The 25,083-nt window shown below is 40.4% G+C and overlaps 2 protein-coding genes across 2 annotated transcripts; both read right to left on the reverse strand.

Moving 5' to 3' along the window:
* Positions 1-435: 435 nt before the first annotated feature.
* Positions 436-3,944, reverse strand: LOC127622824 (extracellular calcium-sensing receptor-like). The gene is made up of 6 exons (XM_052096925.1): positions 3,724-3,944; positions 3,088-3,379; positions 2,097-2,918; positions 1,718-1,945; positions 1,440-1,563; positions 436-1,337 (listed from the first exon to the last, which is right to left on the reverse strand). Exons 1-6 carry the CDS (start codon positions 3,942-3,944, stop codon positions 436-438), a joined length of 2,589 nt encoding a protein of 862 aa, XP_051952885.1.
* Positions 3,945-11,850: 7,906 nt separating this feature from the next.
* LOC127622820 (extracellular calcium-sensing receptor-like) lies at positions 11,851-20,056 on the reverse strand. The gene is made up of 7 exons (XM_052096922.1): positions 19,995-20,056; positions 16,321-16,491; positions 15,822-16,116; positions 14,492-15,277; positions 14,004-14,225; positions 13,665-13,788; positions 11,851-12,764 (listed from the first exon to the last, which is right to left on the reverse strand). The coding sequence occupies exons 1-7, from the start codon at positions 20,054-20,056 to the stop codon at positions 11,851-11,853; spliced, it is 2,574 nt and encodes an 857-aa protein (XP_051952882.1).
* Positions 20,057-25,083: the final 5,027 nt, after the last annotated feature.

Raw genomic sequence — 25,083 nt, forward strand, 5'->3', positions numbered from 1 at the left:
TTGCCCTGTAATAAGGGCTCTGTAAATCGCTATGGATAAAAGCATCTGCCAAATGCATAAATGTAAATGTAATACATTGTAAGTCTTTGAGGATCTTTGCAATGACAATATTCTGAGTAATAACTTAATTACTAATAACTAAATTCCCTTCTTCTGTTTAATGAGTCAGAAATATGTTTCATAACGTCATAGTCATTTTGTAATCTATTTATTTTGCATATAGGAAAAGGATTTTATTAAAGTGAATACAATTCTCAATAAAATCTCTGTAAAAATAATTAAAAAAAATTATACACAAAAAGTATTCAAAAATAATAAGTTAGACTAACTGTTCTGAACTTGCATTAAAACTGTTTACTCAAGCTTCAACAAGCAGTACACTTTGACAGTATCAATGACACATACTGGAGTCATATCAGCTTTTAACTAGTCATTTTAAGTTGATCGTCCCATGATGGCTTTTTTAGTGTTTCTCTCTGGGTGTAAAAGGATGATGTAGCACTTTGGGGCAAATGTGGCCACTAGTAATCCAAAACTTGACGCTAAAATGGCAAAAATCTCAACAGCCACTGCATATTTCCCTGGAGAGCTGACATATGCTGGAACAAACGTAATCCACACAGCACAGAAGATCAACATGCTAAAAGTAATGAACTTGGCCTCATTAAAATTATCTGGAAGATTCCTTGCCATAAAGGCTAACAAGAAGCTCACTGCTGCCAAAAGGCCAATATAGCCGAGTAACATGGAAAAACCAAAAACTGAGCCAATAGCACATTCATAAACTATTTTAGACCTATACTGGCTGTTTTTATGGGGTGTTGGAGATGCAGTTGATAGCCACACAACACTTATTACCACCTGGAGGGCAGTTAGGACCAATACTGTGCCTCTTTGCTGGGCAGCTCCAAACCATTTAATGGCTCCTTTACCCTCTGGTCGAGATGACTTGAACACGGCTATTACCACCATAGTCTTGACCAGGATGCTGGAGATGCACAGAACAAAGCTAATACCAAACACGGCATGTCTTAACTGACACGTCCACAACTGTGGACGGCCAATGAACAGCAGCACACAAAGGAAACACAGTTTGAGTGAGAGTAGCAACAGGAAACTGAGCTCTGAATTATTGGCACGCACTACTGGAGTATGGCGATGATGGGCAAATATGACAACCACCACAGAACAGAAGCAGGTGCCAAGCAGGGATGCAGTGGTCAGAGAGATGCCCAGGGGCTCTTCAAAAGACAGAAACTCCACTTCTTTAGGGATACACTGATCCTTTTTTGGGCTGGACCAGTACTCATCTGAGCATAATGTGCACTCAATGGAATCTATGTGTATGAGAAAGACAGAGAGAAAGAAAGATTGTTGATAAAGTTATGATTAAATAATAATACAGTTTTGTGTTTGTTAACATTGTTAACTCACTTCACCTGTTGCATTAGAGATCTCTCCATCTGCACATGGCAGGCAGTCAAAACAGCAGACAGGAAGGCCCTTCCTTGTGGCTCGTCTGGTGCCTGGGGGACAGCTCTCACTGCACACAGACTCAGGAGGCTAAAGGATTTTTCATAATAACAGTGATGCGTACATCTGTCAAAAATACACTCTAAAAAATATTCTCAATTAATGACCATTAAGCATATGAATACAATAGTTATGTTTAAATTGTTTACTGAACAATTTACTGAAAGTAAAATACGTTAGTTACTTTCTTTGTTTCAAAGTTCCAGTATAATGCATCCTCATCCAGTGTGAGTAACTTTCCTGTTGCCGCCCCTTCATCTACAACACCAACTGTGCGAACAATGATCGACCCATCAGAACTCGGCTGCCAGTTCATCACATCATAGATGGACAGTGCATCTCCATTTTCATTAAAAGACACATGATCCCCAAAACTTGTGGTGAAATTCACATTCTGTAGGTAGTGAACCAGCTATACAGTTTGTAGACAGGACAGGTATATCTTTATATTTTGTTTAAATATATTGCATATTTATTTCATTGGTTTAGCATTTATGTGGTCAATAAAATTCGAAATTTTTAGAGTAACTAATAATATGTATTTCTATGGACAACACTCTTACCTGCCAGGGCTGCAGGTTGTTAATGTCAGCACAGTTGTTCCCACTGAAAGGCCCTTTCCCCTCCTCACACTGCATTAGGTTATGCAGAGCATGTGTCAAGGCATATACTGCCTTATACACATTATAGGAGGCCCTCAGCTCTGATACGTCAGTATATGCTGTGTCTGTGCTGCTCAGATCCTCTTGCCCTGTACACCTCTGTCTCTCTTCCACAATCTCTCTGCTTTCAGTCTCAAAACTGCACCCAAACATGTTCTCCCAGAAGATTCTCACCATATTATTTCTTGCATCATTGTCTGGACGGAGGTGTAGCAAAAATTTACTAAGTCCCTGGATTTCTCCACGACGGATGGCAATGCCCAGCGTACCCCCAAGGAAGGGTAAAAGATGCTGAGTGTGAAAAACAGGTGAGTTGGCCCAGGCTTCACTTGCAATCCATTGCCTGCCCATTACATTCTGGAGTGCAACCTCATCCATCAGTGGAAACAAATAGGCCTCGGTTGAGAACACCACCAAAACTCTTGCTGTAGAGGCTTGAATCACTCGCACTATGCGCTTAATGTTCATGTGGTTATTATCAAGGGGCAGGATTTCAGAAAAGGCAACACAACCTCCAAACAACTGCACCTCCTTTTGGAAGGACTGAGCAGCATAGATGCCGTAATCATCATCACTATATATGACACCAACCCAAGTCCATCCAAAATGCTTCAAGATCTGAACCATAGCCCGCACCTGGAAGGCATCACTGGGGATAGTTCTGAAAAAGGAGGGGTACTTCTTCCTGTCACTTAAACACGAACAGGTGGCATAGTAGCTAACCTAGAAACACAGTATGACAAAGAAAAAATAAGAAATTTTCCATTGCTATAGCAATTACTCTTACATATAGGCAGTAACTTCAGTGAGAAAAAGTGCAGAAATTTTCAGCGCTTTTGTACATGATAATATTTTACTGTATATATCAATATTCATCATCACCAAATCCTACCATAGGCACTTGAAACAGCCCCAGCACACTGGATATTGCGATACTGTGAGTGGAACCTGGATCACCTACTATTCCAATCAATGGTGGTGGACCCGTGCAGTTGAGGTAGGTCAGGGAATCCTTTGTCCCACTAAGCAGAGCCAATGCAGAACGAAATGCCACTCCTAGCTTCACGCAATTATCATACAGATGATAACCTAGGGTGATGTTAGGCAGCAAGTGGGGATTTTGATTTATCTCATTTATGGCAAAAACCATTGTCTGTGCCTGCTGGAAGCTTGCCATATAAAATCTAGAAAAAGCAGCACAAATGTTGACATTCAGTCACTCTAAAAAATGTCAAACTTAAAACAATGGAATTATTAATAAAATCTGATAATAAGATTAACTCTTTCTTCACAGAGCTCGAGTGAGAATGCAGTTTTAATGGCAGTTATTTCTGTACAGGTACATTAAAAACGTTTCATTACACAATAATTCTGCTGTGAATAAAAATATAGAAAATCAAATAAAAGTTATTAGGAAGATAGACTTTGTTCTGGATGTGCTTATTTTAATGATCTTTTGTCATTGTCATGAGTTTGTCCTGTCCTCTTGCAGTTTTTGGGCTGTTTGTCCTTTTTAGCCCAAGCTCACCGCTCACAATGTGGCTGCTCTGGTTCTCTTTTGAAGTTCAGATCTGGAAACACTGCGATGAGATGAAATGCAAAAAGGCCTCCTATGATAAGGTCTCCATCCTGGTACAAACCATTCAACTTGAAGTGTCCCTGGAGTTGACATGTGCGTGAGCTAAGGATTGAAGCTACACATATACAGATAAAGGACAGATAAAGACATATATGTAGAGTGATCCACATCTCTGTCTTTCTTTCTCACCCACAGATCTGTATGACTAGGGATTGTGTGCAGCACTGCTTTATAGATCAGGTGGTGTCACATGGGTTTCTCAGGAAAGATGTCACTTCATGTCTCTTTTTTTCTTCATTTCTTTTTTTTCAGGATAGTGGTAGACCACCATTTCTGTTCTACTGGTAAAAATGATTAAAATGCAAATAGATTATTTCATGCTAAATGAACATGAGAAAGGTTGTTACCATGGGTGAAAGACTCATGTCATTAATTGAAATTGCATTTGATAATTTGTTTTTAAAACAAACACTGATGGACTGTTTCTCATCAATCAATTATTGAGCCATTTTTTATAATTACTTTTGACGAACTTCTCCCAGCAGGTTCATTTTTACAGGATGCAGTACTAATTCAGTCCCCTAGTTCACACAAGGTGAAGTAGTTCATCACTTTACCTCTTATGTGGTGTTGGGGTCAAATTGACCCATTTTAAATTTTTACTAAATGAAAAATGATACAAGGATACAATTTTTCAACCTAAAACTCCATGGCCTTGGCTTATTTTCTGTGAAGAACATGTAAAAGAAAAAATAAATATTGAGTACACATGCTACAATGCCCCCACACATTTGTGTCCTTCATACGATGTTTGGGTCAATTTGACCCACATACGCACAGAGACACACAGACAGACACACAGAAACATGCACGCACGCACGCATACGCACACACACACACACACACATTCACTCACTCGCTCACTCACACACACACATAGAGTGAGAGCGCACACCCACACACACACACACACACACACACAGATAGAGAGACATACACACACATACACCTGTTACATTGTTACAATCTAATCACTCACTAGATAGGTACATTTCCTGAATAAAATGTGAGTGGTGCTTGCCATGGCAAAGTTTCTCACAACAATGTCACACCAACTGCCCCAAGTTGAAAAAGGCCACCCACATCATAGTACGATGTTCTGGTCCAGAGATATTGGTGTTGTTCCATTGCTGCTAGTGTAACCACATCAGGTTGCTAGGCAGTTACCAGGGTGATACTATCAAGGCTCCTTGCTATCCTGAGTGAAATAATCAACCCGGATATCTCTACGATTTTTTGGTGCAGAGATATGTGTTTTGCTATTTGGTTGTTAGAGTAAGCCAATGTGGTTGCTAGGCAGTTGCCAGGGTGATACTAAGAAGGCTGCCTGTTTCTGTCATGAGTCATTAAGCCAACAATGAAGTCTCTACAACATTCTGATCCTGAGATACACATCTAAGCGATTTGGAATGGAAGTCAATGGGGTTTGGTTGCTAGGGTGCTCTAAATGTTTGCTAGAGCATCGCTAATTAGTTTCCATGATGATACTTGAAGACTGATTGCTCAAACAAGTTAAACAAGCCAACTCTCAAGGCTCTAGGACATTCTGATCCGAATACATCCCTCTTTCAGCCTTTTTGAATGGATGTCAATGGACTGGTTGCTAGGGTGCTCTAAATGGTTCCTAGGGAGTGGTTAACTATTAAACAGAGTGATTCTTATTGGCTGCTTATTAACCTGACTCAAAGGCGCAAATCCGCAAGTCTCTAAGACATTCTGTTCTGAAGATATCCAAGTCTTTATTATAGTGGATTTTTTACATAAATTATAACTATCACAAATAATGAATGACACTTCCATTGTTAAATGTGATCTAGCAGAGAGTAATTGCAAACATTAATCATATATGTTATCTATATTGTTTGGAATTGAGATAAAGACAATATATTAGTTTTTTATGCACATTTTTATTTCTGTATTGCTTTTAAAACCTCAATTGCACCCGAACAGTACCAAAAGCTCCAAAAAGTGAACACCACACAAGGGTTAACTTTGAACATGTTCCACTAAGTATGACAATCAGGACCAAATACCTTTATTAAGATTCTAATTATAAAACCATAAATACATTGTTCAAAATTTGAACTATTTATTTGTGAAAGTTTTGCTTGAAAGTTAGTTTTTGTTTTTTTAAAGTGAGTTTATCTCTTTAAAATAAATACAATTTGTTTGGCATGTATTATATATATACTGCAAAAACATTTTGACAAGTGTGGCTTCAATTTCCAAATACTTTTTGGAAACAGTGTATGTATGTATATATATATATATATATATATATATATATATATATATATATATATATATATATATATATATATATATATATATATAATTTGCTTAAGCCTAGGCCTTTTGTTTCCCTTATACTGTAAAAGCATTGGTTGTAACTGTAACATGCTGATCAAGTATTTGTAGGAGAGTGTGTTCCTTAAAATGTCCAGTAGATGGCAGTCACATCATGACAAGCGGTGTACATGTAATTTCTCACAAAACAACCTTTACCAATAGGCCAATACATCCCATACACTTAGACACAAGCACCCATATATATACACCAACATTCTTACTAAAACACATATACAGAGCCCTCAATACAATATTTGAATAGTCGTGTCAAATATGTATTCCTTGTTGCATGGCAATTGCTTAAATTAGCTTACAAAGGCTGTTTGGACAAATTTGGGTGGGATCAAATTTGGCATTTCTCACTGCACATAAGGGCTGATGGACACACCATCACTCATGATAATACACACAAAATATACTAATTTTAGGATAATTATTTTGTGTTATGTTTAGATTACCTATTTACAAAAAAGATTACATGAAATGTTAATTACTTTTTTCATCTCAAGGTTCCAATATAATCCTTCACCCAGTGTAAATGTATTCATCCAGTGCATCAACATGCTCAGCTTCAATCTGCTTTGCTTGACTGCCATTTCAACACATCATAGATGTGATGTACAACCCATAGACTTCCCTTGTAAGTTAAGTTAAGTTTGTTTTTACTAACCAAAAAATACTTTATGGTATTCAACAGCATGGATGTTAATCTTAACCAGAAAGTTCAAATATCTTTTGTCTTCATTTTAAACTGTACTGTATATCTATTGTCAATTTTCTTTATTTTCAGCAATAACATGAATGCATTTTTAAGTGTGGCTTACAGTAAGTGTCCAAAAACAATCAGCATAAACATTAATATTACCAATAATATTTAAAATATTTATCAATGTCTTTATATTTTCAGAAACTAAAAGTTATAGATTGCTATAGTTTAATAAGGTCCATATTATTATCTATCAAGGCTCTGTTTGATCTAAAGATTATGGATGTTAAAGCACATGGAGCCGCTACTTCACTGTGTATATTATTGTCCAGTCTCACATAATGTTTCATTTGGCATGACTATGATATATTTTACATATTTTACATAGCTGGTAATTCTAGACTTTCATACACGCTGGATTGAGTCTTCATTAGCTGTGTCAATGGTTTGATTTGAAAGATCCAGCAATGGCCAATAAGATGCCAGTGACTAAACTGGTACCATTGGGTCTTTTTCTTCTGCTTTACTTATCAGTAGTTGTCTGCACCACATTGGTCAATAGCTGCTGGAGACTGGTTTATTTTAATCCACCAGTACTAGAACAGTATGGTGATATTTTATTTGGAGGGCTGTTTCCCTTGCACTACATATCTCCAGAGCCTGACCACACGTACTCCGAGACACCACACATCAAGAATGCAGTGGGTGTGTGAAACTGCAGAGAATGGAGAACAGTATTGAAATGTAAAAAGAATGTTCCAGTTGGTTTTAAAACCTTAAATGTAACATGAATGAGACTTGAATGGGCTGCAAAGACTTGCTACTCATACAATTTGCTGCATTATTTTTATATTGAACAATTGCATCCTGTTGATCACCTTTAAAATTTTATATCTGATCTATTTTCCTCAGGCCTCCATCCATCTATCCATCCATCTTCAACCGCTTATCCAAAGTCGGGTCGCGGGGGCAGCAGCTCCAGCAGGGGCCCCCAAACGTCCCTATCCCAAGCCAGATTAACCAGCTCTGACTGGGGGACCCCGAGGCGTTCCCAGGCCAGTGTGGAGATGTAATCTCTCCACCTAGAGGCCTCCTCCCAGCTGGACATGCCTGAAACACCTCCCTAGGGAGGCGCCCAGGGGGCATCCTTACCAAATCCCCAAACCACCTCAACTGACTCCTTTCGACGCAAAGGAGCAGCGGCTCTGCTCTGAGCTCCTCACGGATGACTGAGCTCCTCACCCTATCTCTAAGGGAGAAGCCCGCCACCCTTCTGAGGAAGCCCATTTCGGCCGCTTGTACTCGCGACCTAGTTCTTTCGGTCATGATTCCTCAGGCCTATCTGTTAATATTTCAACACTACTACAACCAGCTCTGTTCCTATTGTCTTTCCTCTCTTACCATCTCCTTGAGGTTTGACTTTTGAACATGCCGCTGGATCAATACTATGGTGTTTGCCATTGAAGAAATGAACAGTTACTCCAGTTTATTACCAGGAGTGAAACTAGGTTATAGGACCTTGGACAGCTGTGATCATGTCAATACCAGCCTGCGGAGCGCGCTGTCCTTGGTGAACGGCTCCTCTAGTCAAACTCAGGTATGGGTCTTGACAAACATGTGTCCACCTTTCAAGGACTTGCATTTATTAAAACCTTAAATGCTTATAAAAATCAATTCGACATTTAACAGCTACACACTTCTATTTTCAGTTAATATGTTTTATTGGAGGACAAACCCGTGACCCGACTTCGGATAAGCGGTTGAAGATGGATGGATGAAGATGGATGATGGAGGACACACATGCCTGGTGATCTGTTTTGTTCATGAACCATGAGCCAAAGCATTTAACAGGCATTTAATTTTTTACTTTCAATAATATGACAGCAATGCATGTTACAAGTTTTATTATTGTTCATTCACAAGCTTTCCCATGGGTTTTCAGTGTATACTCATTGATAATTTGTAGCTGTTTAAAAAAAAAAAACATGTTGTGAAATAATCATGAATGCGAGGTTGTGAATATTATTTTTAGTAGGACACAATGGGAAACATCTCCTAGGGAGAAGAATAAAAAAAATCCCATAAACTTTGCAGTGCATAAAAACATATCTCACAGATTTGACAACACATATGGCTATATAATGTAAATAATCAGAAACCTATCAACCATTAACCATCTATTCATTTACCTTTTCAATGTTCTCTATGCAATGCTTCAATGTTGATTTTCACTCCAAACTGGCAGTATATATATATATATATATATATATATATATATATATATATATATAAAAAAAAAAAAACTCTCTTCTAACTTCTATGTTTTTATTTCTCCCTCTTCCTCTGCTGGTTTCCCACATAGATAAGCTACTTTGCGACTTGCACATGGCAAGAAGTACCCTTATTTCCTCCATACTGTCCCCAGTAATGTATTTCAGATACTGGTTCAGTTGGTTTCCCACTTTGGCTGGCGCTGGGTGGGCACAGTATGGTTCATATGATGACCTAATACAGAATCCAGGCCTTTACCGAGCAGCTAAATAGACTGGGAGACTGTGTAGCCTTTCACCACACTTTTTTCAAAGCCTCTACCCAGGCTCAAATTCATTCCATTGTTGATAGCCTGGAGGGTTCCACTGCACAAGTGGTATAGCATTTGCCACTGAAAGACAACTGCTGGATCTCCTGGTTGAGGTGGCTTGTAGGAATCTGCCACATTGGCAATGGGTGGCCAGTGAAGCTTGGGTGACAGCCGAACTTCTCATTGTCCCTGAGCGTCACCATGTTCTAACTGGAACACTGGGATTTGCCTTCAGGGGTACCAGCATTCTAGGCATGGCTGAGTTTCTCCTAAATGTAAGGCCCTCTCCTAGAGTTGAATCTGTTTTACAAACATGTTTTGGGAGGAGCTTTTTGGATGCTGACTTGGTTATGAAGGCAAATGTGACTGTGAGTTGCCCCTATGTACTGGCGCAGAAGATCTGATTGACATTGAAAATAGCTGTACTGATGTATCACAAGTGAGGATTTCCTATAATGTCTATAAAGTAGTTGTGGGGATGGCGGCATGGTCCACAAAAAGAGAGGGAGTGGTGTGGCTCGTCTAGCTGGTTGGCATAATTTCTAACAGCTGTTTCTTGTTATAGTGATAGAGGAGAGTGACATCAGAAGCAGCCAAAACACGCCAGAGAGGAGAGAGACACGAGAGTGTGGCGTGACGTGTGTTCTGAGAGTTTATGAAGAGTGTATGTGTTCAGGGAGTGTTTTCGTTTTGAGTGAAGAGCCCAAAAGTCCAAGAGTGTGCAGTGTGAGACAGAAAATAAAGTCTTATTTGAACAAACTTATTTGCTTCATTGTTTCCTGACTCTTCCTGTGTCTGAATGTACAAATGTATCACAGTAGTGTATGCCAATACCCATGCATTGCACCGACTGTTACAATGTGACAGGTGGAAAAAAATTCATATTACAAATTTGAATTGTCAAAGAGAGTCAAAATGTTCTCCATGGCAGGTGATAAGATATTTGTGTTTGAAAAACAAATCTTTTGTCTTTTCAAAATCACACATCTTTTTAAATTAGCAATTGTTTGGAATATTTATATATCAGGTAATTAAAGTATTTTTTTATATAAGCTTAATATTGTGCAACTTTGTCTTATGCAACAGCTTCTTCACGACCTAAAGAAAGTATATTTTACCTACCAGTTCAAAGACAAGGTGTATTTCGACAAGAATAGAGAGCCTGTGCCCCTCTATGACATAATACATTTGGCAGAATCCATGGGAGCAGCAGCTTTAGATAGATATGGGGTCAATTCAGTGGGCAGGGGGACAAACTGAGGTAAGTCTGTCCCAGCATGCCCAGACAGTTAAAAAGCTCTTATGGTATATTATATGTCCAATTAATACAATTTTCAATAAACGCTTTAAGTGTTATAACTAAGATGTTCTAAATTTTAACATGTAGGTCTCTGCTTCATCACCTCTCCTTGCCCCCCGGAACACGGCAAAAAAGTACACAGAACTGCAGCACTATTTTGAGTCATCTATGAGCATGCTGAAGTGTGAAATTCAACGTTTAAGTATGAAAGTTCCTGATGTATCAAGCCCCTCTGTGTTTCCTCAACATCCAAATGTCATTCCTGAAGTCACTATTTGATGTGATTTTAAGATGAATGGCCAAATCAGAGAACAAGGACAGAAAGATAAATTGTCGTACAACAACTTGATGCACCGGATTGACGCTGGAGTGAACAAGGGACACAGAGAATCTGAGATCATCGATGCTGTAATAAGAGCAGTCAGTCTGGGTTTGATCCTTTATTTAACCGTTGAAAAAATGCTATAACAAGAATATTTACAGTATACAATTCATGTATACTTATTATTTCATGCATAACATACATTTCTATCTTATGTTTTAAACCAAATATTTTTGCACAAACATTAAAACACACAGCTATATTAAAATCACAGAATATGATGTCAAACATTTAGTTTGTGTGTATGTGGGGGCTGGTCTGGGTAGTTAATGAGTCATTTTTTTTAGGTTACAAACTGGTAATTACAGGGGCATTATGCTATAAATGTGGTTTATGAGGACATTTCTAGTGTCCAAATAAATCAAATAGCTTAAAAAAACATACTAAATAATGTCAGAATTTTTTTTATGAGGATTAGGTTTAGATGTAGGAGTAGGGTTTGGGGATATAATCTATAGTTTGTACAGTATAAAATCATTATGTTTATGGAGAGTCCTCATAAGGATAGCCACACAAATGTGTGTGTGTGTGTGTGTGTGTGTGTGAACATCTTCAGTGATTGTTTTGTGTGTCTCAGAGTGCTATGACGTCATAAACTGGCAGAGAAATGGCAGAGGTACATACAGATTCACAGAGTCATCTAATTGTGCTAAGACACTAAAAGAGAATGACTGAAAAAATGTCAATTAAATTTGATATCAAAGGGCTTTTGAAGGTACTTTACCCATTAGGTGTTTTTTGGTATTTTGGTCTGGCCTAAAAATAATAATGAAACACTTGGGAGCAAAAATACAGAAAATCAAGCCAAAACTTGAGGCTAAAATTGCAAATATCTCCACAGCTACAGTAAACTTTCCTGGAGAACTGACATAAGCAGGCACAAAAGTGATCCATACAGCACAGAATATGATCATACTGAATGTGATGAATTTTGCCTCGTTGAAGTTATCTGGCAGCTTTCGGGCCAGAAAAGCTAAAACAAAGCAAAGGAAAGCTAGGAGTCCTATATAACCAAGTACAGACCAAAAACCAACTGCAGAGCCCAAACTGCATTCTAGTATAATCTTTTCTTTGTAGTGTTTAATATTGTTGTAAGGAAAAGGAGGGGATATTGTTAACCAAAGCACACAAATAAGAACCTGCACAAGAGTGAAACCAAGAACACTGAGTCTCTGTTGAGGGGGTCCAAACCATTTCATGACATTACTACCTGGAAGTGTAGCCCTGAAGGCCATTAACACCACAAATGTTTTTCCCAGAATACAAGAGATACAGAGGACAAAAGTGATCCCAAACGCTGTATGACGCAACATACAGGACCACTCGGTGGGTCTCCCAATGAAAGTGAGAGAACACAGAAAACACAAAGTCAATGAGAAGAGCAGCAGAAAGCTCAGTTCTGAGTTGTTGGCTCTAACTATGGGAGAGGTCCTGTTTTTGTAGAACAATAAAGCCATGCTCAAAGCCACTAAAGAGCCAGCAATAGAGAAAGCAGCCAGGATGATTCCGAGGATCTCATCCCAGGACAGAAACTCCACTGGTTTAGGAAGGCACTTATCATTATCTTTATTGGGCCAGTACTCAGATGGGCATCTGTGACAATCTAAAGAATCTGAAACATGAAGAATGTGTGCTTATTTCAACAGTAATAAACTACAGAAAAAATGGAGATGTAGAAAATGTACTTTTTTTAATATCTGCATTCTTCCACTGTTGTGGATGTAACACTGTACTAAAATAGTCAGTGGCAGTCTTTCCTGTGCCACAGAATCCACAGCATCTCAGCAAAATAAATGATACTGTAGCTGAGTAGTGAACTTGCTTGATTTTAAAGTAGTGAGACAGCAAGAAAGGGTCAAGCAAAGTATTAAAAAAATTAGTTTTTTAATTAATAGAAAACACATCTTTCTCTCACATGGTCTGATTTACCCTAAAGGCCTATAAGTGCCTTTCAAGAATGAATAGGATTCTGCTGGTTGCACTGTATATTGGGTTTTGCAAGCAACCAGAAAAGTCTTCATAATGAAGGACCAGTTCTTTTTTATGCATCAGTCAAAATGACTCGCAGACAAACTCGATGGTCTAAAACGACTCACTCACCTGCTGAATTAGTTGGTTACATGATAATCATCTTAAAATACTTTAGCAAAAATAGTATTGTTTTTATTTAGCATCGGAATATATATATATATAATAGGCCCCTTCTGTCTCGAAAGACAATGGCTGCGCCTTCTTTATCTTTTTCAGTCAATTTTGTTGTTGGCAACATCTGGAGTGGCTCAGTAGTCCTATCCTTGCATGGCAGTCTCTGCCGCAATTTAGGCAGACAATATATATATATTTGTAGTGAATGGTATAATTTATTACTTAAGATTAGTATGTTTTTTCCTCAAAAGTACTTTCATTAATGGAATCTTGAAATGGAACCGAAACCAGAATTGTTAAAACTTAATGATGTGATACATACGAATCTTGGTTGATTTATTCAGAAACATATTTTCAAATACATTACCTGTTTCATTGCTGATTTCTCCTTCTGCACAGTTTATGCAGTCAAAACAGCAGACAGGTTTTCCTTTTTGCACAGCTTTCCTAGTGCCTGGGTCACAGCTCACACTGCACACAGATGCGGGAACCTGGAGGTGACAGATATTCACAATCACATAGAATAGAACAAAACTTCTATATATTTAAAAAAGTGATAGCCTGCAATTTTACTTAATCTAACCTATTAAAACTGTTTTCGTTGCTGTACCACAATCTGACAGGCTGATATAGTTCATATAGATGCTACCACACAAAGCACATTTTTTACGTTACAGTACCTAATGAAACAGTTTTTACAGTGTACCTTTTCACTGCCATCATTCCAAATGACAGATCTGCTTAGACTGAATTCTTGGCCTTTTGGCTGGGATGCATCATAGTGACCCACAGTCACAAAATGTATTGAACCACCTTTCTGAGGCTGCCAGTTCACAAGTTCATAGGTGGCCACAGGATCTCCATTGGCATCAAATGAAACAGAATAATTATTTCTAGTGAAGTTCACTCGCTTAAGCTGATGGAAAACCTGAATGATGGATATAAGAAATTAAGTTATGTTAGACATCTTTATGCTGTTTAGTGTTACTGAAATATTATTTTTATACAAAAATTATAATAATAAAATAAAAACTGCACTGAAATACTAGCTGTGCTTGTTTGTATAAAAGTGAACAGTTCACAGAAACTAAAAGAATGTTCCAAATATATTCAAACATTTTAAATCGCTTTTGTAGCCAAATAAATAATTTATGGGCTTATAAATTTAATTATTCCATGATTGAGAACACTTACCTGTCGGGGCTCAATTGGAATATTTTTGTTACAGTGCTTGTCGGTACAGAGAGTGCCATGGATGGCATGCGCTATAGCATATGTGGCTTTGTAGACCATGTTAGTGATTCGTAACTGTGACGTGTCTGTGTATGGGTTCTGTAATGCACGTAGGTTCTCTGTGCCATTACATGCTGGCAGACCTGATGGAGAACCTGCCAGTCGTTTAAAACTACAACTAAATGCGCTCTCCCAAAATTCCGTCAACAGGGAAGATTTCAGCACCTGTTCTGGAGAGATGTCAAGTAGAAAATTACGCAAACCCGGGATAACAGAGCGCTGAACGGCGAATCCCACAGCACCAATACACATATTAAACCGCAGCAATTCTGAGTCTGTAACCCACGCCTCACTGCCAATCCACTGCAGTGGGGGAGGAGGCTGCTGGCTCAGCTCTTCCAAGAGAAGTCTCATGTCACCCGGGGCCAGAAAAGCAACTACTACACGAGCCGTTGACCTGCGAATGACATCTGAGACTCTCTTGAGTTTACTGTGAGGCTGGGTCCTGTAGTAGGCCTCCGAATATTCCACACAGATTCCCTCCTCTTCCGCAGCTTTGAGGAATGATGCCATGCCATTGTTCCCGTAGTCTGAATCACTGCGCACAGCCCCGATCCACGTCCATCCGAAGTACTTGACCAACCGTGCCAAAGCGGCCGCTTGATGGTGGTCGCTGGGGATGGTCCTGAAGAAAGTAGGATACTGCCGTTTATCACTGAGACACGCACATGTTGCGTAATGACTCACCTATTATGTACCAGAAAGTGGAGGAAAAAGGAAAAAGAAGTAACCGACCACAAAACATCTATAGATTTCATTACGCGGATAACACATTTTAAGGATCCGTTCACTCAAAACATATAAATATTTAGGCTGGTCGTATAGACACGTCAGAGTAGAAGGACTTCTCTGACCGTTATACGTCATGGCGGATCTTCTTTTAAGACGCAGTGAAAAGTAAAAAAAGAAAAGAAAAAAAGATTCTAATTATTTAATTAATTAAAATGTATAATAATAATAATAATAATAATAATAATAATAATAATAATCATAATGATAATAATAATAATTTTAATATTTGTCCATTCCGTTGCGCCGCGTCTACCGCGTCCTGTGTTAACGGCCTCTTAAACTTTCCCCTCATGTGTTAGCCAAGCCATTGCTTTTATGTCTGTGTTTTCAACTAACAAAAACGGATAGCTAAACAATAATGAATATCGAAATAGGCTATATTGTTATTATTGATGATAAATAAATAAACTTGAATGAAATTGACAAGTTGGGCAGGCACCTGTGGAATTCCAAAAGGACTGAGGAGTCTTGAAATGCTTATAGACGGCGTGGAACCAGATTCTGCGACTACTGCGGTAACAGCAGTAGAATTTGCACAGGAACCAGTTTCATTAAATATGAGGTCTAGCCCATTGACAAGCTGAAACGCTACTTTTATTGCCATGGGCACAGAGGCACAAGAGTCATATATACTGTAGCCTAAAGTGATGCCCGGTAACAGATCTGAGCTGTTGTTGATCTCTTGGATGGCGAACTCCAATGCACGAGCAAAGCGCAGCTCTCTGAAGTCCATGCTGTTGAGGTACAGACAATAAAAAACGAAATTATAACATTATTGGAACATTGTTTAAAAACAAAAACAAAAAACACTCTATTTAAGATTTCACATATCTTTTTATCTCTGATTAGCTCATTTATGCAGAACAAGAAAAATGCAATAAAAAACAGTCAATCCTGCTCTTTTATGGATTGTATTCAATCCTCTATTAAACGCTAACCTGCCACCACACTGTAGTGGCTGTGGCCTTCTAATGTAGGTGTTCTTTTCTGTCCTCAGATAGTAATGAATTGAGAAAACCCCTCCAATAACAAAGTCTCCGTCCTTGAACAGGGTGGGAGGTTGAGGGTCTCCTTGCAGGATGCAGGTGACTGGATCAACTCCACACACGCTGGCAATGCAGAGAACTGTCACTACCAATAAAATATTTACATGCATTTCTCCTGCTAAACCAGGAAGCACTCCAAATGTCAGGCAAGCAAGGTCTTGTTTAAATACCCACCATAGTCACTACTATTCTCAATTTTGTAACTCTGCAACTGGAAAACTAAGAGGGTGTGACTAATATATAATATCTGTCAATCATAAGAACAATATGTGCCTCAAGTGTACAGTTTTATAATGTTTCAAAACACCAAAACCAGGTCCTGCCTTCTATAAGCACACAACCCCCCCCCCCAAACCCAAGAGAAATGTCATGATGAAAGCATATTTACTTAATATTTTCTTTAACATCCCCTTCCTGCTTGTTTTGCAAGAGCTTTGTTTTATCCAATGCAGACATGAATTATAATCAAGGGACAGAACATAAAAAGCAATATACATTTCAAGTACATAAAAATCCAAAGCATCTCGAGAAGACTTAAAAGAAATAATAAGTTAATACAAATTTATTTTAGATTCAAGTTGCTTTTAAGGAGCCAAGCAAACAAAAAAATATTAATAAACATTACATATTTCTAAACTATTAGTTAGAAATCACATATTCATTTTGAATGTCACTGTTGCAAGCTAATAAAGCTAATAAATATATCTATAAATATATTAAATATAAGTATTGCAGCAAGCAGGTATTATGAGACTAAGAATGGCTTACATTCAAACATCATCAAAAGTAAGATTTTGTAATTATGAACATACAGTATTTCATCTTTACACATTTTGACCTATAGGAATGAAAGTAAATAGTCATATCACAAATGTGACATGAAGTGACGCCCTGCCCTCTGGATCAGCAACCCTTGGCTCTCGACGGGAGTGAACAGGAGAGAGGAGGGGCGCAGTCACTTTTCCCCATTTGGCAGTGCGTGATGGGGCACATCTGAAGTCAATGAAGAGCCTTTTTCCCCTCACAAGTCGAGGCCTAGGGAAACCAAGCCGGACCAATATCCCCCCGTGTTACGATTATACCTGGACCTGACACTTCCCCAACTTACCCTTACCGACTAACCTTCACATGGTCCCTCCCAGCTATCTATCTATCTATCGATCGATCGATCGATCGATCTATCTATCTATCTATCTATCTATCTATCTATCTATCTATCTATCTATCTATCTATCTATCTATCTATCTATCTATCGATCTATCGATCTATCTATCTATCTATCTATCTGTCTGTCTGTCTGTCTGTCTGTCTGTCTATCTATCTATCTATCTATCTGTCTATCTGTCTGTCTGTCTGTCTGTCTATCTATCTATCTATGTATATCTATATATTTTTATCTTGTCACAGCTCCGGTGAGTTTGCCAAATTATTCTGTTGTTTTGTTTTTCTCTCTCCCTCATGTTTTGAAGTGGAGCCGACCCGCATGTTCAGTGTTTCTATGGGAACATTGATCGTTCCCGGGAAGGCGCTGATCATGCCACTGATTAACATGCTATCTACACCTGTTTCAGTCTGATTGCACTTCCTACTGTGAGAAATATAAATTGTACATGCTGTCTTTAGATTGACATCTAACTCTGTATGTATGTGTGCGAATCACAGAATCACACCATATGCACAAAGAGTCCATGACCTTCATAGATGCTGTTAGTTTATCTTGTCTTATCCTCTTTTGGAATGTTTTGCGCTCCAGCCACCACATGCTCCTTTCCTTGAGCTAAATATCTCAGTCGGACATAACAAATATCTAGGACTGCTTGACCTCATATGATTACCGTTCCCGTGCTATTCCGGTCAACATTTATTGTCCTTGGCTCTCTCGCAAGTCTTGCTATCACTATACTATTGGCTGTTGGTTGTTCTTTGTTCTATGAAAGGTATAAATATTATGCTTGCTGTAATAAACTTTGAGTAGATTGAATAGAAGCAACTGTGTGTTGTCGTTCTTTCTTCAACCTTCATGAAGTCTTCAGATATGCGGACTCCCGTCTGCACTTACCTGGGCATGCACTGAAAGGGACCGAGGAATTCTTGATGGTAGATGTGTTGTGTGCTAAACTACAACGAGATCCATGTTTTATTCCTAACACCTACTTAATCCTTGTGTGCCTCACTGTCTTCGCTAGATTATTATTTGTGCTCTCAAGTGTCTAACCTTGCTCTCTTTGTCTAGTTGTTGCTGTCTCATGTATCTGTTTGTTGCCTGTCTCTGCCTGCATGTCGGGAAGTGTGGTTTCCTTCCAGTTTGAGCTGAGTTGTTGTTGATCTCCTGGTCCGCATACTACAGGACACGAGCATAACACAGCTCATTACAACTATATTATGATATAACTTCTTATTATTACAACTATTTTAATAAATTAACACTTATATATATTTTTTTATGTCTGAATCTCATTTACACATATTTAGACAAGAAACAAAAAGACCATTAAGGCTGCATGCATCGATGAACAGGCACTCGCACCCTGGTGACCGGTGGGGCTGCTGTGCCAGGGGAATATCACTCATTTTTTAGCACTTAAATGTTGTTAATAGTGTTTCACAGTGTAAAAATGTAATTTCCTGTTGCCAGTAGGTGGCGCTGTGACTATAACTCAATATTGGCACGTAGATGTATTCAGGCCGGGACTATTATCAAACGTGAAGTTTGGGGCAGATTGAACATTGTATGTATGAGTTATAACAACTTCCTTTTTCATTGCGAAACATCGAACTTTGTCACACAGTGATGTGCAGTAAAAACTCAAAAGCTTTGCAATTTAGCATCGACCAAGGCCTTTAAATTAGAATGACCAAATATGAAGTAGATCTGATGAAATCTATAGGAGTAGTTTGTTAAAGTATGAGGCCTGGAAATGGCAAAAACTGAGCAACAATTGAAGAGAAAAATCTAAATGGCTGACTTCCTCTTGAGTATAGGGCATGGGTCCAAGATACTTTTTTGTAGGTAGTGGCATGTTACCCATGTGTACCAATTTTCGTACGTGTAGGTGAACTGTAGAGTAAAGCGCATATTGTTGAAAATTTGTAGATGGCACTATCAAGCCATTTTGCCACACCTAATTCTGAAACCCATATCAGATGTACATTTTTGACACTTCTGATGTTTGTGCAAAGTTTCACAAGTTTTCGGGTATGTATAGGCCATCAAAAATGCGATTCATTTGGGAAGAAAATAATAAACGGTGACGAATCGCAGTCATCCGATGGTGCAAGGACCCTAGAACAATAAGGTCCTCGCGCCATCGGTGCTCAGGCCCTAATTATGAATATTATGTATAGTACAATCAACATATTTAACCTTGCTCTGTCAAGGACTGCATTCAATTCTCTATGTCAATAACCTGCCACTGCACTCTAGTGGTTGTGGCCACCTTGTGTAGGTGTGATTCTCCATCTTCTTTGAATAATGAAGAGTGAAAGCTTCTCCAATAATAAAGTCTCCATCCATGAAGAAAGCAGGAGTTTGCGGGTCTCCTTGCAAGTGAGTGGATCACCACACACAGAGGGGCAAAGCCTGGCAATGCAGAGTACTGTCACTGCCAATAAAAGATTGCCTTGCATTTCTTTTTCTAGGCTAGCAATCACTTCAAATGTCGGGTGAGCATTACACCATGTTTAAATAGCCACTGCAGCAATAAATTTGCAAGGGTAAAACATAAGAGGGTGTGGTTTATCATTAACACTTTACAAAAAGTTTTCATTTGTTAACATGAGTTAACAACATTAGTTAACATGAACTAACAATGAACAATACTTTTTAAGCATTTATTAGTTCATGTTAATTACAACATATACTATATATATATATTTTTTAAATCAAATGTTGTATTAGTTAACATTAGATAATGCACTGTGAACTAACATGCACTAACAATGAACAATTGTATTTGTATTAACTTACATTAACAAATATTAATAAATGCAGTAACAAATATATAGTTAATCGTTTATTCATGATAACTAATGCATTTACTAATGTTAACAAATGGAACCATATTGTAAAGTGTTACTGGTTTATCAATATTAATATTTAATCATAATGACAATACAGTATGTGTGAAGTGTGTGAAATAAAGTTTCATAACAAAAAAAGCAGGAACTGCCCTCAAGGTCACCCCACCCCCTTGTAAATCTCACAAGAAATTTCTTAATAATTTTTTATATTTATTTTGCCTTCCCTTCCTAATTAATTTGACAAGATTTTAAAACCATCAGACAAAAAACATTTGATTTATTAATTGAAACATGGTTCTGGATGGTGGAAACATGCCGGCCTGACAAGGCCTTCTCATGAAAAATATGGAGGGTAACTCAGAAGTTTTATAAAAAAAAAATTAATAGAGATATCAAGTAGTAATCACACAATGGGACAACACTGGGTATTTTGCTATAATCAAACACAATTCCCAATATGAACCATTGTGTGATAACTACTTCTGCAATGTTTTATCGTGTAATGCATTTTAAAGTAGTAATCCGGGCTCAATATAATTTAAGCTTAATCGTTTTAGGGTTCAGACTAATCAACAGTATTTGTGGCATAATGTTGATTACCACAAAAGGACATTGGCCACATTCACTTCATTTGTAAAGTAAGTACCTAACTGTAACCCCAATTTTTATATAATTTTTTCTTTTAAAGAAAAGGAGGGACAAGTAGTAGTTTTTTGGTTAACACCATTATGCAACAAATTGTCAATTTAAGTTTGTATGGAAGCAAGAATATTCCTTTAACATAACACATTAACAGTCTTATAAAATTGATATGAAACTAGTTAAAAATATAATCCATTTAATATTAGAACCCCTGACTTATATCTTGAATTTGTCCTTTAAATCTGGAGTGTTTCCAGATCAGATGAAAATTGCTAAAATTATACCAATTTACAAGAGTGGTGATAGTCATTTATACTCAAACTATAGACCAATTTCCTTATTATCTCAATTTTCAAAAATACTGGAAAACTTTTTTTGAAGAGGCTTGATAGTTTCATAGAAAAATGCATGATATTAAGTGATGAGCAATATGGATTCAGAAGTGGTCGATCGACTTCAATGGCAGTTATTAAATTAGTTGATTATATAGCATCTGCATTAGACAAAAAGTATTTTACTTTGGGTGTTTTTGTCGACCTCAAAAAAAGCCTTTGATACCATAGATCATAAATTGTTAATGAATAAACTAGAGCGGTATGGTTTTAGAGGCCGTGCTTTCTCTTGGTTAGAAAGCTATCTTGATAATAGACATCAGTATGTTCATTTTAATGAGCATCAATCAGAAATGCGTAAAGTAACTTGTGGGGTGCCCCAGGGTTCTTTGATTGGTCCTAAGTTGTTTATTTTATATATTAATGATATCTGTAAGGTATCCGATTTGTTAAAATGTGTATTATTTGCAGATGACACAACACTGTATGTATCTGGGGAAAATCTTCACCAATTAACTATTGATGTGACCAGAGAACTATCCAGAATTAAGCAATGGTTTGGGAACAAGGTGATGGCCGCCAACCTGGGAACGGGCCAGCCTGGCTGGGCCTCTTTTCTCTCTATGTTTCTGGCATAGAGCAACTACGGCCGGGGCCCTTACACGCACTGAGGGAAGGGGGTCTTAGCCCTTCTTTCAGGGGGAGAAGACCCTGCAGAGGCCACACCTACCCGGCAGGGGAGGCAAAGAGTGGCGAATGCATCACATGGCCTGTTAGGGCCTATGTGGAAAAGTTGGTGCTGTGGTAGATCCAGCCTCGTAGAGGGGGGAAGCATACAGCACGGCGACCGAGGCAGCTGTAACTGCCTAAGGGAGACACGGGGGTCCGCTCGTGAGGGGACAGTACCGCGGAATTACACACAGGGGGAGTCCGAACAGGAGGCCTTACCTGTGGAGCACCTATTCCAGTACAGGGTAGATTGGGTACCCGTAGTGGCTTGGCTCAGCGAGTTCCTCCGCTGAACTGTGGACCCACAAGGGCTAGGGAGGAGTCAACCAGCGACCCGAAGATGGGATCTCCTGGGAACGGAGGTGCACTATTTTACCTGGTTGAGGGAAAGGGCGCTAGACGCAAGCGATGCACCCTGTCAGATCGTTAGCGTGTTACCGAGTTCTACGGGCTCGGACCTGAGAAAACACTGACTCAACTCGGAGATTGTAGAATCTCGAAAAAGTGTTAGGTGTTGCCCAGCCCGCTGCTCTGCAGATGTCTGCTAGGGAGGTGCCCCTGGCCAGTGCCCATGAGGACGCAACACCCCTGGTGGAGTCAGCTCGGACCCGCAAGGGGGGCACGGCCTGGGTGTGATAAGCCAGTGGAATGGCATCGACAACCCAGTGGGTAAGCCTCTGACTGGAGACAGCGTCTGGTGACAAAGAGCTGCTCAGAGCGTCTGGTGCTCTGTGTGCGGTCCAGATAGATACACGAAGCACGTACTGGACACAGCAATGAAAGGGCTGGGTCTGCCTCCTCCCGGGGCAGCGCTTGCAGGTCCACTACCTGATCCCTGAAGGGTGTGGTAGGAACCTTGGGCACGTAGCCCGGTCGCGGTCTTAGGATCACGTATGTGTCTGCCGGACCGAACTCCATGCAAGTGTCGCTAACAGAGAACGCTTGCAGGTCCCCGACCCTCTTGATGGAGGCGAGCGCGATCAGCAGGGCGGTCTTGAGAGAGAGGGCCCTGAGTCCAGCTGAGTCTAGCGGCTCAAAGGGGGTCTCTGGAGGCCTGAGAGGACGACCGAGATATCCCAGGAGGGAAACAGGTTAGGCCAGGAGGGAGTCAGCCTCCGGGCACCTTTTAGGAACCTGATAATTAAGTCGTGCTTACCAAGAGACTTGCCGTCTACCAGGGTGGAGGGGGACAGCCTCCTCTCCAGCCTCTCCTGTAGAAACACGAGCACTGACCTAACTGCGCACTTCTGTGGGTCTTCGGCTCGGGAAGAACACCAGTCTGCGAACAGACACCACTTTAGGGCGTAAAGATGCCTGGTAGAGGGGGCTCTGGCTTGGTTGATTGTATCTATGACGGTCGATGGTAGGCCGGCTAGATCTTCCGCATCCCGTCCAGGGGCCAGACGTGGAGGTTCCAGAGGTCTGGGTGTGGGTGCCAGAGCGTGCCCCGTCCCTGAGAAAGAAGGTCCTTCCTCAGGGGAATTCGCCAGGGAGGGACTGTCGTGAGGAGCGTGAGGTCCGAGAACCAAGTCTGGGTGGGCCAGTAGGGGGCCACCAGAATGACCTGTTCTTCTTCCTCCCTGACCTTGCATAGCACCTGTGCAAGAAGGCTCACTGGGGGAAATGCGTACTTGCGCAGCCCCGCGGACCAGCTGAGTGCCAAAGCATCTGCCCTGAGGGGAGCCTCTGTCCGGGCATACCAGAGCGGGCAGTGGGAGGTTTCTTGGGAGGCAAACAGGTCTACCTGGGCCCTGCTGAACCTGTCCCAAATCAGCTGGACCGACTGGGGGTGGAGCCTCCACTCTCCGCCGGGCGAGCTTTGTCTTGACAGCGCGTCCGCTATTACATTGAGGTTGCCAGGGATGTGAGTGGTGCGCAGTGACTCCTGTTGCTGCTGACTCCAAAGGAGGAGACGACAGGCGAGCTGTGACATGTGGAGGGAGCGTACTCTGCCTTGGCGATTTATGTAGGCTACGACCGTGGTGCTGTCTGTCCTGACTAGGATGTGCTTGCCCCGAATTAACGGGAGAAACTTCCTCAGGGCAAGGAAAATAGCCAGCAGCTCTGGGCAGTTGATGTGCCAACGCAGCGGGCCTCGGTTCCACCGGCCTGCGGCTGCGTGCCCGTTGTACACGGCGCCCCAACCCAATTTGGAGGCGTCGGTTGTAACCAGAACGCGTCGGGACACCTGCTGCAAGGGTACTCCTGCCCGTAGAAAGCAGAAGTCTGTCCAGGGTTTGAAGGTTTGGTGGCAGGCATTGGTAACTTTCACGTTGTGTGTGCCGTGGCACCATGCTCGTCTCGGGACTCGAGTCTGGAGCCAGTGCTGAAATGGTCTCATATGCATCAACCCCAGCGGCGCGGCCGTCGCGGAAGATGCCATATGCCCCAGGAGCTGTTGGAATCGTTTAGAGGGACCACGGCACCTGGCTTGAAGGAAGCAAGGCATTTCAGCACTGACTGAGCACGCTCGTTGGAGAGACGAGCTATTATTGAGACTGAGTCTAACTCCAAACCGGGAAAAGGGATGCTCTGGACCGGGGTGAGCTTGCTCTTTTCCGAGTTGACCTGAAGCCCCAAACGGCTGAGGTGCCTGAGCACCTGGTCTCTGTGCACGCATAGTAACTCTCGCGAGGGGGCCAGGATGAGCCAGTCGTCGAGGTAATTGAGTATGCGTATGCCGGCTTCTCGGAGCGGGGCAAGAGCTGCCTCTGCGAATTTTGTGAAGACGACAGAGACTGGCCGAAGGGGGGGAACTTTGTACTGATATGCCTGGCCGTCGAACCCGAACTGTAGGAAGGGTCGATGTCGAGGGCGAATCGAGACGTGGAAGTACGCGTCCTTCAGGTCTACCGCTGCAAACCAATCTAGATGCCGGACGCCAGATAGAGTTTGTTTCTGGGTGAGCATTTTGAACGGGAGTTCTGCGCA

Source organism: Xyrauchen texanus, chromosome 29 (genome assembly GCF_025860055.1).
Source record: "Xyrauchen texanus isolate HMW12.3.18 chromosome 29, RBS_HiC_50CHRs, whole genome shotgun sequence".
NCBI classification, from domain to species: Eukaryota; Metazoa; Chordata; class Actinopteri; order Cypriniformes; family Catostomidae; genus Xyrauchen; species Xyrauchen texanus.

Bases quoted from the DNA above. Each gene is read 5' to 3' on its own strand.
- LOC127622820 (XM_052096922.1), bottom strand. From the start codon at position 20,056: ATGCAAGGCAATCTTTTATTGGCAGTGACAGTACTCTGCATTGCCAGG. The intron at 15,278-15,821 runs GTGCCTGCCCAA...GGTACATAATAG, and splicing joins GTCCTTTTGGAATTCCACAG to GTGAGTCATTACGCAACATG. The intron at 13,789-14,003 runs GTACACTGTAAA...TGTCACCTCCAG, and splicing joins GGAATGATGGCAGTGAAAAG to GTTCCCGCATCTGTGTGCAG.
- LOC127622824 (XM_052096925.1), bottom strand. From the start codon at position 3,944: ATGTGGATCACTCTACATATATGTCTTTATCTGTCCTTTATCTGTATA. The intron at 3,380-3,723 runs GTGAGCTTGGGC...TGCTTTTTCTAG, and splicing joins GAGCAGCCACATTGTGAGCG to ATTTTATATGGCAAGCTTCC. The intron at 2,919-3,087 runs GTAGGATTTGGT...CTGTGTTTCTAG, and splicing joins GGCTGTTTCAAGTGCCTATG to GTTAGCTACTATGCCACCTG.